The sequence below is a fragment of the Quercus suber genome, unplaced genomic scaffold, assembly GCF_002906115.3.
Source record: "Quercus suber isolate HL8 unplaced genomic scaffold, Cork oak 2.0 scaffold_130, whole genome shotgun sequence".
In the NCBI taxonomy this organism is placed as follows: domain Eukaryota; kingdom Viridiplantae; phylum Streptophyta; class Magnoliopsida; order Fagales; family Fagaceae; genus Quercus; species Quercus suber.
Window position 1 is genome coordinate 176098 of NW_027069593.1, and position 15781 is coordinate 191878.

The following is a 15781-nucleotide window of genomic DNA, read 5'->3' on the forward strand; positions in this document are numbered from 1 at the left end:
TATGAGTCCTGAATTGACAGAAGACAAAGGTAAAAGTTGGATGGGGGAAAGTTACTAAACCTAAGTGCCGAGGGGGTTTGGGCATTCAGGAAGCAAGAGGGAGAAACTTAACTCTAGCTGCTAAATTGTGTTGGCGAATGGAGAATTCAAACAATGGAGGTTGGGCTGATGTATTGAGGAAAAAGTATATGTCTGGACGGGCTAGTAAGCAAAAGGCTCATTCTAGAACTTGGAAGGCAGTGAAAATTGGTAGAAGCATCTGTGAGAAGGGCTCTAAGTGGTCTGTGGGTTGTAATAGCCAACTTAACTTCTGGAATGATAAGTGGTTGAATGTTGGCACCATCAGGTCCCTCATTGAAGGTCCTCTGAACCTAGGAGAGAGTGAGGTGTGCATACAGGAGGTGACTACAGAGATTGGCTGGGATTTGACAAATTTATCTTTTGTCTTTCCTAACTGCATTCTGAACGCAGTGAGAGCCATCCCTCTTAGAAGATTTGCTGAGAGGGAGGACCATAGGAGCTGGATTTCCAGCTTAAATGGGGAGTTTGACCCAAAAAATGCGTACCTATTGGCAATTGATGATAACCTTGAGACTTCGGATTTTCATGGCAAATGGATTTGGAAACTCCAATCTTTGCCCAAGATTAAAATATTCCTGTGGAAATGCCTGCACATGAGCCTTCCTGTGAAAGCCATTTTGGCTTATCGTGGTTTTGGTGACTTGGGTGGCTGTGATAGCTGCACAGAATTGGATGAGAGCATTATTCATGTTCTGAGGGAATGCCCGATAGCAAAAAACTTTTGGGTGCAATCTAGCTGTCCTATTAGTCTGAAACAGTCTTTCTCGGATGATCTTGTGACTTGGATAAAAAAGAATGCCTTAGACTCTTTTAAGGCTCATGGTAAGGATTACAGATGGTGTAATTTCTTTTTGCTGGGCTTGTGGAATTTGTGGCTGCAAAGGAACAATAAGGCTTTCAGACATCAATCCCTCAACCCAAATCTGGTACAGGTGGTGGAAATGCAAACTCGTGAGCTCATGTATTGTGTTTTGGAGCCTGACACGGGGAAGGAGAGTATTTTGCGGCAGGTCCAGTGGCTGAAACCAGCTGTTGGTTGGCATAAACTTAATACTGATGGATCGGTTGTAAGCTCTTGTGGACTGGCAGGGTGTGGAGGTTTACTTAGAGATTGCGCCGGGCAGTGGATTGTGGGCTTTGCTAAGTCCATCGTTTCTAGCTCTAGTATCGCCGCGGAGCTGTGGGCTTTGAGGGAGGGGCTGGGGCTGTGTTTAGATAGGGGAATTCTGGCTGTGGAGGTTGAACTTGATGCTTCCGCAGCAATTTCTTTAGTGACTAGCAATGTTAAAACTAATGGAGATTTATCCGGTCTTGTTGATGATTGCAGGGAGTTGCTGATGCGGCTGCCTCAAGTTAAACTAGTGCATTGCTACAGAGAAGCAAATTTTTGTGCGGACGCCTTAGCTAAACTGGGCTCTGCTTCTATAAATTTATCCTCTGTTTTTGTCTCCCCTCCCCCTGTTATTTTGCAATTTCTGTATGAGGATATGTTGGGCTTTTGCCGCTCTAGACGTTGTACTACTGGTGCTGCTGCCAGTGTTTCTTAGTTTATGATAATTCCATGTTTACCAAAAAAAAAAAAAAAAAGGTAAAAGTTAAATAACTTAGTAGCTACGGTAATTCATAAATCTCCTGCTGAAAAATTTTTAAATATTACCTGTGGTATCATTAAAATGTGGAGTTATTTCGTAATACTTTATTGACATCTATCTTCACATTGGTTAGGCTTTATGACCTATTTATGTATACTTTCAGGGAATTTGATGATTTCCCCAAAAAAAAAAAATTGTTTTACCGTAAAGTTAAAAAGATTTGTTCCACCGTAAAGTTTATGCCATGTGAATGGACCCAAACCCAAATGAGGATTGAATGAGAAAATTAGAGAAAGAACAAGAAAATGTTAGGGTAGAACGATCTTTTCTCTACCTCATTCTTAGTAGACGATGTTTTTACTTAGTAGTTGATGTTGACACTCGTTACATTTTCAAATTCTGTTAAACTTAACAAAAATGGCTCATGGAACTGATCAATAAGAGGTAAGTATTACAAAATAAAACACATGGTGGCACCTTATTTTAAGGTTATTTACATAAGGCTTAAAGCAAATTTATACAATCTCAAGTTATATCTTAAAATTCCCTTTATCTATTTTCACTTTTTAGTAAAAGCCACAATGTATAACTGTGCGAAAAACCAGCTTCTTGATAGTGAAACTTCACTTCACATCTATGAAAAGCTTGAGCAGCCTCTAAAATGTAAAGGAAAATAAATACTTTATAAATATTATTAAAACTATATATTTTTAAAAGTTATCCTAGTTATTGAGATAGAAATTAAACTATAAATTTATTATTCAACCATTAGAAAATTTACCCGTTGAGTTAATAAGAATTTACGAATAAAACCTTAACTTTATATGCACGAATAAGAAATTTTACTTTTTAAGAAAAAGTTTTGACAAAAACCAACTAATTTTTTAGAATTGGCCGTGTGTTAATTGTATTAAAGGGAATTTTGCAGGAATTGAAGCAAGTAGTAGGAGAAAGCAAATTTAATGGGGAGGCAGCGGATTACATGAAAGAAATATAGACTAAGTGTCCATTTGGGAATAGTTTATCTACTTTTTAGTTGAAAATTTTTTGCTGAAAATTTTTTGTTAAAAATATGTTAAAATATACTATTACCTTGAAATTTTTTGAAAAAGTAAAAAAATGCAAGAAAAAGTGAAATTTTAAAAGACTGTACATAAATGTTGGATTTGACATGGCTTAAAAAGCTAGTTTTATTTAGCTTATTTTTGCTACTATTCATGAATTTCACTGCACTTTTTGATACTATTTATGAGTCATATTGTACTATTTCAATTAACATTTACCATGAGTCATACTGTATTATTTTAACTAACATTTACCATGAGTCATATTGTACTATTTCAACTAATTTTTACTTTTATTTACAATATTTTCAGTAAAAAAATTTCAATTTTAACTAAATAAGCAATTACTAAACAAACACAAAACCTAAAAAAAAAAAACTAAAAATTTAAAGCTAAGCTTATAAAAGCTGTTAAGGCAGTAATTGAGTTATCCACTTTATCCATAGGCTGCTAGACTTATATATCCCTTTTATGCGTCGTAGTAATGTAGACGACTAGACCCTGCCTAAACCCTTTCTCAATCTTCTCCCCTCTCTCTCTCTCTCTCTCATGACAAGAGAGAGGATAATTCTTTGGTACCATTCTCAGTAATGCTATCCAGACGCTCTCTTGTAATGTTACCCTCACTCTCACTCACCACCACCAGGCCCTCTCCTCTCTTCTTCTTCTCCTTCACCAAATTCCCATCCACCAATTCCCACACTCTCCGCCTCCCACTTCTCCACCCCACCACCACCACCACCACCACCACCCAATTCACCAGACCCTCTCCTCTTTTCTTGTTCTCCTCCCTCTCCGCCACCTCACCAATCCATGACTCTTCCTCCTCCACAAGGGTCTCCAGAAAAGCCAGTAGAAAAGCCCACCGAGAATCCCCGGAGGGACTTCTCAAGCTCAAACTCGACATGTGTTCCAAACACGGCGACGTAGTCGAGGCACTTCGCCTTTACGACGAGGCCCTTCGAGATGGACTCAATCTTGTGTTACTCCATTACAATGTGTTGCTCTATCTCTGCTCTTTAGACCGAAACAGAGGATCCCATGTCTTGAACAGAGGTTTCGAGATTTTTCAAGCCATGGTTGTAAACAAGGTTGTGCCGAATGAGGCCACGTTTACAAGCTTGGCGAGGATAGCTGCGGCCAAGGAAGACCCGGAAATGGCTTTTGATTTGATCAAGAAGATGAAAGGGTTTGGAATTGTGCCGAAGTTGAGGTCGTATGGGCCGGCATTGTTCGGGTTTTGCGAGAAAGGGATGGCAGGTAAGGCTTATGAAGTTGATGCTGATATGGTTGAGGCCGGTGTGGTGGCTGAGGAGGCTGAGCTTTCTGCGATTTTGAAAGTTAGTGGTGTTTGTAACAATGCACATAAAGTGTATGAAACAATGCACAGGTTAAGAGCTGCGGTGAGACAAGTGTCGGAGACGACTGCTGGGGTTATTGAGGATTGGTTTAAATGCGACGAGGCGAAAAAAGTGGGATTAGAGAATTGGGATGTGAGTAAAGTGAGGGAAGGAGTTGTGAGAGGTGGTGGAGGATGGCATGGTCAAGGGTGGTTGGGGAGTGGGGAGTGGAGAGTGGTGAGGACTCAAATGGATGGTACCGGGGTTTGTCAATCGTGTGGCGAGAAGCTTGTTTGTATTGATATTGATCCGAAGGAGACGGAAAATTTTGCTTCCTCATTGACCAATGTGGCTTGCCAAAGGGAGGTTAAGGCTGATTTTGTTTGCTTCCAGGTGCGAAAATGTGTTCTTTTGTTGTATGTTTTTTTTTTATTAATTGGTAATGATAAATTTCTTTAAAAGAAGACTACTCGATGTACATTGGACCCAAACCCTATGCTGGAATTCAAACTAAAATTTGTTATAAAACCAAGTATGCTTAAGCTGCTCTTTGTTACTATTACACCATTGAGTTCTGGCTCAAATGGCACTTCATCTTCCCACAAGAGTGGATGAAGGGTGTGATCATGATTCAAAATCCACTAGGTGCATATGTAACTTGCCAATTAAAATTAAAAAAATAAATAAATAAATAAATAAGCGAAAACAAGTACACTTAAGCTGTTCTGTTTTGAAGGTTTGGTATGTTGGAAAAAATTAGCACATAATGCATGTAAGACTTTTGTGATGGTATCTGAGGCCAAATTAGAATACCAATTTCTTTGGTGCAATAAGGCTTTCAAGAAATTTTTTTTTCTCGTTTTGTCATTGTTGAAATGGTCTGACTATTTTGGTTTGGGTGATGCTTGCTACTTCTGTTTTCTTCAACAAGTAATACATAAAATGATTGTCAGTGATATCCTCATTGATTGAGAAGGTGAACTCATTCAGGAGTGGCTCCAACGGCATGGTCCATTTGATGCGGTTGTAGATGGTGCCAATGTGGGTCTTATCAACCAGCATAGTTTCAAGTTTTCCCAGGTGAGTGGGATACCAAGAAATAGCTTATGACACTATATCTTTTGGATCCTTCAAAAAATCTACCAATGGCGTGCTTATTAATTCCTTTTTGTTGTAGCTTAATATGGTTGTAAAAAAACTACGTCAAATGAGTCCTTCCAAGCGATTGCCCCTGGTTATTTTGCATAAAAATCGTGTGACTGGTGGTCCTGCTCAGCATCCTAATAACAAGAAGTTGTTAGAGCATTGGAAAAACTCTGGTGCACTTTATGCTACTCCTCTTGGTTCAAACGATGATTGGTAAGTTTGCATGATTGCATCTTTTCAGTCAGTTGAACTATAGATAGGTTAGATTGAGGTCACTAACAAAATATATATGTTTTGGTTATATATGTTGTCTTAACACATTTTTTCTTTGTTTATCATGTTATGCATGAAAACTCCCTTTGATTAACACGGATAAAATTGATCTTTGACTTTTTTATTTATTTAAGGCACTTTATTTAATTTTGAAAAAGTTAGGCGAAGTTACAAATTACACCCTCTAACTTTAGTTCAGTAACTTTGATTTTTTATTTTTAAATTTCAGTCCTTTAACTTTAATTTGTTGTCAACTTGGTCCTTTTGTCTAATTTCGCTAGGTGGGCTGCCATTAATTGCCCAAAACAAAGTAGTTTTGGTTCTTTTGAATTTCTTAATTAAAAAAAATCCAAAAAAGGAATAAAAAACCATTTTACAAATAACAAAAGTTTTTAAAAAGCAAAATTCTTATTTGGTATTAAAAAGAAGAAGCATTAAACCCTAAGAAGAACATGAAGAAAAAGGATTAACAAAATAGTTAAGAATCTTGTTCCAATTTTCAATGGCTCTGTTAAGAATCAATTTTGTACATGCATTACCGTGGTACGAGTCTCTATTTTGGTCAATGGATCTCGTGGATTTTTTGGCACTTCTAGGGGATTATGGCAGAGAGATCCATTATCCCCTTTGCTTTTTATCCTGGTTATGTGGCTTCTTAGTAGAATGTCGAGGAGGATGTAGGAGGAAGGTCTTGTCAAAAGCATTAAAGTTGGGAATGCTGAAAATGGTGGGTTTTCTATCTCACATTTATTGTCTGTTCATGACACCATCTTGTTCTGTGATGCTAAGAGTGAACAGATCTTGTATATTCAAATGTTGCTAACTTGTTTTGAGGTGGTGATAGGTTAAAAGTTGATAAGGGGAAAAGTGAGATGGTGCCAACAGGTGAGATGGAGAATGTGATTGAATTTGCTAACCTTTTGTATTTTAACGTGGGTTGTTTGCCAATGACTTACCTTGGTATGCTGTTGGGGGCTTCCTTCAAATTAGGGCAATTTGGAACTCTATTTTGTAGAAATTCAAATGTCGATTAGCTGGTTGGAAGAGGCTTTGTCAAAATCGGGGAGGTTGATGCTGTTGAAGGGTACACTTTTGAGCCTACCTGCATATTACTTATCTTTGTTTACCATTCCCACTAGTGTGGCCAATATGATTGAGAGGGTTGCAGAGGAATTTTTTGTGGAGTGGTTAAGGAGAGGAGTTTAAACATCATTTGGTTGGATGGGACAAGGTGTGTACTCCTATAGCTAGTGGAGGATTGGGGATTAGGAAGCTTACTACTTTCAATCAATCTTTGGTGGGTAAGTGGTTGTGGTAGTGGGATGTGGGGTTCATGAGGAATTTTAATTATTGGGAGATAAGAGGGGGTGGATTCATTCTTACACCTACTAGAATCTCATGTTCCTCTGTGGGAGGGAGGAGATCAGATGCGATGGAAGCTTAAGAGAAGTGGGGTTTTAGTGTTTGTGTTTTTTGTGAAGCATTACGAGGTTCATCCCCTATGTCTTTCCCATGGAAGGCTATATAGGTGTTAAAAACTCCACAGAGATTTTCCTTCTTTGTGTGGACAGCAGCTTGGAGGAAAATACTAGTGAAAACCTTCTCTAGAGGGGTTACTCTATTGTGGGTTGGTGTTATATGTGCCAAAGTTGTGGAGAGATGGTGGACTATCTTTTGCTATATTGTAATGTGGCATTTGAGTTGTGGAGTTTTGTCTTTAGATCCTTTAGGATTCAATGGGTATTAATGGACTAGGTCTTTGATTATTATGTGGGTGGCGAGATGGGGGAGTTAATCATTTATTCAATATCTGGAATTTGGTTCCTTATGTTTGATGTAGACTATTGAAGATGTGGAAACCACGAGGAATCAACTCTAGCAACCTTCATTACTTCTTCATATGAGTGGTCTTATCATTGGCTTATTCATGGTCATTACCTCGTAGATAGTTCCTTGTTTTCTAATTCTTCAGTCTTCTTTGTGTTGTTTATACATGAATTCTTTCAATAAAATTATTTTTAGTTATAAAATTATATATATATATATATATATAATATGACACAGTGTAATGGAATTAGACAAAAGGGCTAAATTGACAACAAATGAAAATTAAAGGATTGAAATGGAAGGTGTAATTTGTAATTTAACCAAAAAGTTACAAAATTCAAATCTACAGTGCATTTGTAGCTTTGATTATGACTATATTAGTAAACTTTTGTGAAAGGTTTGTTCTCTCATTATTCACAGGTACTGGTTATATGCTGCTGTTAGTGGTAAGTGTTTACTGGTGACAAATGATGAGATGAGGGATCACCTGTTCCAACTGCTAGGGACAAGCTTTTTTCCAAGATGGAAGGAAAAGCATCAGGTATTATTCTTATTTGCATTTTAAGAGAATCTTCTGTATAGTGACATTCATGTGCTAGCACAACAAAGGAGGTGATTGATCTAAAATATATTATCCAAGTTCCTACCCTTAAAAGAGAGTTTTGGGCTTGTTTAGTTCAGGTTTTTAATGTAGTGAATAATGAATGATGAGTTAGTGGGTCCTCTTCATTCTGAGGTGGATGCTTTTCCTATGATGTATTTGGGTGTTACTTTTGGATTCCTCTTTCATATGCAAATTTGTATAGCATAGATTTGCAAAATATTATATTTTTCACTTGGGGGAAGTGAGGGGGGAGGGGGGTGTGGAAGATAAACGCTAATAGAAAGCACCCTTTCTAGTTTGCCAACATTTTTTATGTCTCTTTTTCTTGTACCTGTATCAATGGCTCCAATACTAGAGAAGTTACAAAGATTTTAGTTGTTTAGGGCCAAGGAGGCTTCATGTTTTCAACCAAGCTTTGCTGGAAATGGTTGTGAAGATATGTGATGGACAGAGATCAATTTTTGAGGAATGTTGTAGATAGTAAGTATGGTGTTTATGTGGTTAATGGTGTTCAGCAGTAGTTGAAGGCTACTATGGTGTGGGAGTGTGGAAATACATTAGGGGGAGATGGGATTTGTTCTCTAAGTTAGTTAGATATGAGGAAGGAGATGGTACTCACATATGATTCTGTCTTGAACTGTGGTGTGGACATATGTTGCTGAAAGTTACTTATCTAGAATTATTCGATATTGCAGTAGGTAGGAATACAAGAATGGCACAATATTTAGATTATTTTCTTAGGCATGTGACAATGTCATCTAGATTCATTAGGTTAGATGAAGATTGGGAGTTGATTCTTTCCTTGATTTGTTGTATGCGAACTAAAATCAGAAAGGGGTGAAGATGACAGGAGGATATGGTTGGCTTCTAAGGTCTAAACCAAGGGAATTCATGGTCAAGTCGTATTTATAGCATGCTGAAAAAACCAGACAAGGAATTTGGTTTCCTTTGCAAATTGTTTGGTATGTGAAAGCATAGTTTGAAGTTACATTTTTCACTTGAATGGCAGCATTGGAAAATTTTGGCTGTTGACAATCGGTGGAAGAGATATATAACTAGAGTGGTGTTGTATGTATGAAAATAGTGGTGATACATTTGTTCCTCCATTGCTCTACTGCAGATTTTTTGGTCTTTTGTTTTCCTTCTTCTTGGTGTCATTTAGATCATGCCTTGCTCCTGATGCAGGGAACCAAGATTTTATGTTTTAATTTGCAATTAATTTTGTTTTTGAATTTATTTATTAAAGTTGACGGTTTTTAGGGATTTGATTAGATGCTTTCCATATTAGTATAATCCCTAAAACTATATAACTAGCACTCCTATAATGGTGAAAGACATATGAATTTGAATAAGATTAATTATTATGAGTCAAGAATGTCTCCTCCCTTGTTTCTCTTTGTTTGGCGGTGATGCCTAGGGTTTGCAGGCAGATACTAGGTGGTGAAGCCTAGAGTTTGTTCTGTTGTTACTTTTATTTCTCTTTTATCTCCTATTTTCTACTTGTGCTGCATCATACCCACCTAGAATATGCCTGCAAACCCTAGGCATCACCACCTAAGGGCGTTTGGCATCACCACCAAACAGAGGGAAACTCAAACAAAGGAGAAGACATTCTCAACTCATAATAATTAATCTTATTCAAATTCATCTGTCTTTCACCATTACAGGAGTGCTAGTTAAATAGTTTTAGGAATTATACTAATATGGAAAGCATCTAATCAAATCCCTAAATACCGTCAACATTAATAACCAAATTCAAAAACAAAATTAATTGCAAATTAAAACATAAATTCTTGGTTCCCTGCATCAATTGTACTCCAATGGAGACTGTTACAGTTTGATTGATTAATGAATTCTCTTAGAATTTTCCAATGGTTTCATGGTGACTCATTTTTGTCCTCTCTTGGTGTTGTTTCCAAGCAAGTCTAGGTGCTGACTACTAGGTTATCTATCCTTTATTTTTCTTTTCTTAAATTTTATTGTTGGATCTTTTTGGTGTTGTCCTGGGACACTATTCTGCATTATCTGAATTATGTCTTATGACGTTTATGCTTCAATTCTTTAAACTTCTTTTTATCTGATTTTCCTAGAAGTCCATAGGGTTTTATTTTTTTTGTGGGGGATGAATTAAGTCCATAGGTTTCTGATGTGTAACTGCAATTCAACAGACCAGCATGATTTTAGCTGGCATATGTCCTCAAGTTTCCTAAAATGGGTTTGTCATTTTGTTGAATCCACTTTGGAAACTTCTCTTCCAGGATTTGAAGGGGAGTATCACAGCAGGTTGGGAGAGAATTGCAGGCTATATTAGTTATAAGTGGTTGGGGATGGGAGAAGGGAGAAGGGTTAGATTTTGGTACGATATATTGTGTGAGAATTGTTCATTGAAAAAGTTGAATCTAGATTTGTTTGCAATGGAGAAAGTTCCTTCTGTATACTCTTGTTCAGGGTCTTCAAATGAAGGGTTGCTTACTCATGGAATCAGGTTTCTGTGAGCTTTCAAAGGTTGGGTATTGGGGTAAGTTGATTCTTTGTTGAATAACCTATACGCCAATATTCCAAGTGGTGTGGGCTCAGATAGCTAGTAGTGAAGGCCTAAAAGCAATGTTAAATTGGAGGTCCACTCTTTTTAGGAAGTCCTAAGAGGTGCAAAAATAATTCAGTGGGCTTCTTATTCATCTAAAGAAAAGTTCATTTGGGGATGCCTAAGAGGGGTCATTGTTGTATTTTTTTAGTTGGAAGTTGGTTTGGTGAGTATAGAAGTTCTTTGTGTGAAATGCAACCCCCTTTGTTTGATGAGGATTATATCTATATGGGACTGTATGGAGGCAAAGGTTTAACCGTACTATTAGTTGTGTGGAACTCTCTGTAATTGAGCTGAAATTATCATATTTTAGATAATTATTTGAGTGATCCCACGCTTTTGGTGCAAATGAAGAGAATTCTATTGTTGTTTATATTGACTTCCTCTTTTTCTGATCCTAATTCTTTAGGAGAATCTACTGTGTGAACATGAGGAACCTCATTCATTCTAATAAAATGTCATTGCCTATATATATATATATATATATACTTGTAGTTCACATGCATGGATGTGACATAGTTCAGGTCTTCACTTTGAAGAAAATGAAATGAAGCTTGCTTCTTCTTTTTGGATAAATTGCAGATTCGACTGTCATTTGCACAACGTGAGCCTACTCTCCACATGCCTCCACCTTATTCAATTGTTATTCAGGTAAAAGATGATCAATCATCTGCTTGCTAATCACTTATTTAAAATGATCATTAATTATTAAGAATAGAGATAGCATTTTGCTTCTTATAAGGAGTTACTCAAAACATAATACATGTTGGTATAACGCAGGAGTCAGAAAAGGGTAGTTGGCATGTTCCTACGATCACAGGTGACGATCTTGAGACCCCAAGGCAGTGGTTATGTGCCACTAGACCCAGGGATACTTCATTGTAGCATCTCTAGAGACATTTATCTCGGATGTATGCACATGCATGAGAGATAGAGATTTTGTAATCTTATTCAGTCGTGTGTTTGTTTTTTATTTCATTACTGTAATTTGAAATTTTCAATTAGACATGATTATTATTCTTTTTTTAATAATCATATTAAATACAAGTATACAACACATTAAATCAGTAAACTATCAATGACAAACTTATTTCATTTTCTCCTGTGATCACTATACGTCCAAACAATTGAATTAGTGTATGAGGGTTCCACTCATGTCAAGTTCCATAAATCTCTCAAAATGGCACACACCATGATCACCTTCAACTCAACAACAATAATTGCATTGAAACTAAAATTTTATAAATTTGTAGAATTCATGTCTCCACAATGCAATAATCTGATACCTTAGACCTCCAAAAATTAACTAAATTCTTCCAAAACCTTATAGAGCTTCACGACTCCAACTAGATTCTTACCTACCAAATATTGGCAACATATTGCCCTAATACATCATGCTGCTGTCAAATATGTGACCCAAACATGCCCACTTCAACCTAATGAAGATAATTTCAATCTAATTATGAGGGAGCAGGAATAATACCATTTACCAGTCTTGATATGGCATGGAACAGGACTGGCCTGGGCGATTACATGGGTTTAGACTATTACTTAAAAGGTTGGAGGCCTTTGTTCTTTCTGTGGAACAGAGGGGAGATTCAGTTAGTCACTTTTAGGAAGAATAGATGCTTAGTCAGCAGCTTGTGTAGCCTTCAAGTATTTCACCTTGAAGCAATCTGGTTTAGTTTACTTCAAATGAAGGACTTCAACATTCATTAAACTCCTTAGTATGCCTGTGAATGTTGTAACTTGGCATTGTTTTATGAAATTTGAGACGAAATTACAGCCAAACTGAGATGAGATACCACACTAACCTCTTGTGGTGAGACTCCAGATCCAGAAGACCCGAAATCAAGATGAAGGACTTCAAATCGTGGCTCGTTCAAAAACCTTCCATTCAAATCATGCACCAAACAACACATTGGATCGAGCTGAACACAGAATATTCCACAATGATAAATCTTAATACATCCACACTCACCTCATTTACAAGTTCAAGGCCTTCCAAACATAGTATTCAGATAGCAGACAACAAGTCATAGTGTCCATCTAATGATTTCCTAATAGAACTTCAAACACTGAATATCTCCTTCGTTAGATCCCATTGTTAGCACTCTAGAGTCTGAAAAGTTCAATAATATAAGTGAGCCAATGAAATTAAGGTACATTTTGTAGATTTTAGAGTTATCGATAATTTTCTACATAAACTAGTCCAGCCAATGAAATTATCTGTGCCTTCACATACTATGTGAAACACAATAATGTAATTTAACGGTTGGATTTTCAAAATATTAATTCAATATTAAGTTATTGGGTGGTGTAACATTGCTTAGAGTTACACCAAGTGTAACTTGAATCCAACCCTAATAATAATTCATTTATCAAGCATCTAAAATGAAAACAAATTAATTAGATAATGAAGTATCTGATTAGGGAGGATTTCAAAGTTATTGCCAACATTAATTAGAGTTTATCCACTAAGGCACTAACCAAGCCATACATAACATTACTTCATTATAGTTGTATTAAATTTAAATCTCGATGTGGTCAACTTCTTATTAGTTTTCATCTAGACTCACTATTAATATCACTTTTTCATTTATCAATAACCACTCATTACATCAACAATTTGTAAAATTTTTTGTAAAAAAAAAATTGTATCTTTAGCATTACTCTACTTATTGTACTTGATTAAGGAATAATCTTAGTATCATTACCTGTAACTGAAACTCAGTTTTCCCGCACTTGCGGTGGAATCTCCACATAATCAATCTCTATCTTGGGAATGGCTCTTATCTTGCTCCAGTCTGCACCTCCTTGCCGGCATCTTCCTTTCAAGATGGTGGAGTCTAAGATAATTGAAGTTTTGAGTGAATCAGGTAGCCCTTCATCTGGCAGTGATTGAAGTATATGACACTGGCTAATATCTAAACTTTTAAGAGAAGAAAGGAAGTGAAGTGAAGGCAGGCGGGCCAGTTTTGGACAGTCAACAACAATAAGTTGATGAAGATGAGGCATGTCCTCGGCATTTAGTCCAGTCCGAATCTTCAAGTTTGGCATGTCATGGAATGTTAGTGACTCTAGAGATGGAAAGCCCCTAACCATATTGTTCATACCCGGCCTGCAAAATCTATGATCCACACTAACCAAACTATGCATTTGATAAATGTGGAAGGACTTTAGGGCTAGTAGAAGACCAAGAGGTGGAAGAACTGTGCATTTTTGGCAACTGCGCAAGTAAATACTCACAAGCTTGCACAAAGATGGATCACTAAGCCAGCTTGGAAAAATTGAACCGCCATAATTTGTTACCCTTAATTCTTTCAGTCTATAATGAGGGCAAAGGCCCGAAAGTACTTCTTGTCCATCCCTAAATTCATTCCATTGCAGTTCCAACCTGTCAAGATATGGCTTCTTCTCTAACATGGCCTCTTTTGCATCTCTAAGATTGACCACATTCTCAAGATTTTTTATGCAAATTCGTCCCCGAAGGTTCCCTAGTTTCGGAAGCTCTCCAATTTGACACCCTGCATCTTTTCCAACAACAAATGCATGTAGAGTTTGGAGACTAGTCAACTTTCCAACCTCTAATGGCATAGAACTTAACTGACGCTTTATGTCCAAGTCAAGATGGCGCAGGTCAATCCAGTTTTTCGTATGTTTGGGTAACACAAGGAAGTTAAAGCAATCTTGGAGCTTTAGTGTCTGTAAACCATATAGATAGGCAATTGATTCAGGCAACTTTTTGATATTTGTCTTAGAGACATTGAGGTACCGAAGGTGCTTAAAATTGTCAATAGAGTCCGGTAGCTCAAAAATACCAGTACTACTCAAATTCAAGACCCTTAAGCATTGTAGATTCTGAATAAGGTCAAATAGGAGTTCTACAATATGAGATTCATTTCTACAGAACACCATAAATGTCCTTAAGCCTTTGTATCTTTGAAACATCTTCAAAGTCATTGGTTGAATATCTTCTTGAGAATGCAAAGATGAATGACGAGCATTTCTGAATATGGGTAATAAGGGTGACATCCCATCTTTCATTTGAAAGCAAACGTCAGTCGACACAAATTGGGCCAACTCATGAATGAGACCATGCATATGATATACAGGTTGATCAAGATAATCAAAATGAGGAACATGGAAAAAACACCCCCACAACAAGTTGTCGAAGTAATCATTGCCAATGTCTTCAATCCTTTTCATTCCTTGAGGTTGAATGAACCCTTCTGCCATCCACAAATGAACCAAATCATCCTTCTCAAATTCATAATTGTGAGGAAAAATAGAGCAATAAGCAAAGCATCTCTTCAAGGGAGCAGACAAATAGTTATAGCTTAGTCTCAATGCGGGAAAGACTTCTGTTTTGTATTCAGGCAAGTCCCACAGCTTACTTTCTAACAATTAACGCTTTCGACTCACTTTCTACCAACTTGAAACGTAAGACAGATCCTATTGTTTTGGCTGCCAACGGTGAGCCTCCACATTTCTCTGCTATCTTTTCACCAATGGCTACTAATTTTTCCTTCCCATCCAAACTCCTGTTTGAGAGGGCTCTTTGTGCAATCAATTCCCAACAATCTTCAACTGATAAAGGTTGCAAATAATAAGGATCAATTGTGGCAACAACAGACGAAACAACTGAGTTTCGAGTAGTTACCAATATTTTGCTTCCAGGCAATCCAACACCTAATGGACTACGTAATACGTCCCACTCACTAATATTTTCATTCCACAAGTCATCTAGCACCAATAGAAACCTCTTCCCTCTTAGTATATTTTGAAGTCTAACCTGAATTGGATCCAACTATAATAACTTCAACCTCTTTTCCGTGGCTGACTCAACAATGGATTTTGTAATCTTCACCACATCATAATCTACAGAAACAGATATCCATATTCTCAAATCAAAACAACTCACTATTTCAGCATCATTATAGACAAGTTGAACAAGTGTTGTTTTTCCTGTACCCCCCATCCCCACAATTGGAATAACAGACACATTAACTCCTTCTCCGATCCACAATAACATGTCTACGATCTTTCTTTTATTCTCATCCCTTCCAATCACAGTCCATTCATCTATTAACGAACTACTATGTCGTCGGCTTGTGACATGACCAAGTGGGTCCTTTTTTTTGGCTATCTCAATTGTAAAGTGTCTGTCTATTTCGTCTGACATGCCTTCCAATTTCTTCTGAATCTCGCTTATCTTGCGTGGAATGCTCAAAGACTTAAGAGATGAGAAAACAATGTCACGTACCTGC

General features: G+C 37.1%; 2 protein-coding genes across 2 annotated transcripts; one reads left to right on the forward strand and one right to left on the reverse strand.

The window, feature by feature from the left end:
* Positions 1-3208: 3208 nt before the first annotated feature.
* On the forward strand, positions 3209-11622 carry LOC112004202 (proteinaceous RNase P 1, chloroplastic/mitochondrial). Its single transcript, XM_024036434.2, has 6 exons — positions 3209-4470; positions 5068-5157; positions 5255-5436; positions 7744-7864; positions 11094-11162; positions 11292-11622. Exons 1-6 carry the CDS (start codon positions 3328-3330, stop codon positions 11394-11396), a joined length of 1710 nt encoding a protein of 569 aa, XP_023892202.1. The 5' UTR covers positions 3209-3327; the 3' UTR covers positions 11397-11622.
* Positions 11623-13241: 1619 nt separating this feature from the next.
* Positions 13242-15546, reverse strand: LOC112004200 (putative disease resistance RPP13-like protein 1). Its single transcript, XM_024036432.1, has 3 exons — positions 15338-15546; positions 14917-15232; positions 13242-14822 (listed from the first exon to the last, which is right to left on the reverse strand). Exons 1-3 carry the CDS (start codon positions 15544-15546, stop codon positions 13242-13244), a joined length of 2106 nt encoding a protein of 701 aa, XP_023892200.1.
* Positions 15547-15781: the final 235 nt, after the last annotated feature.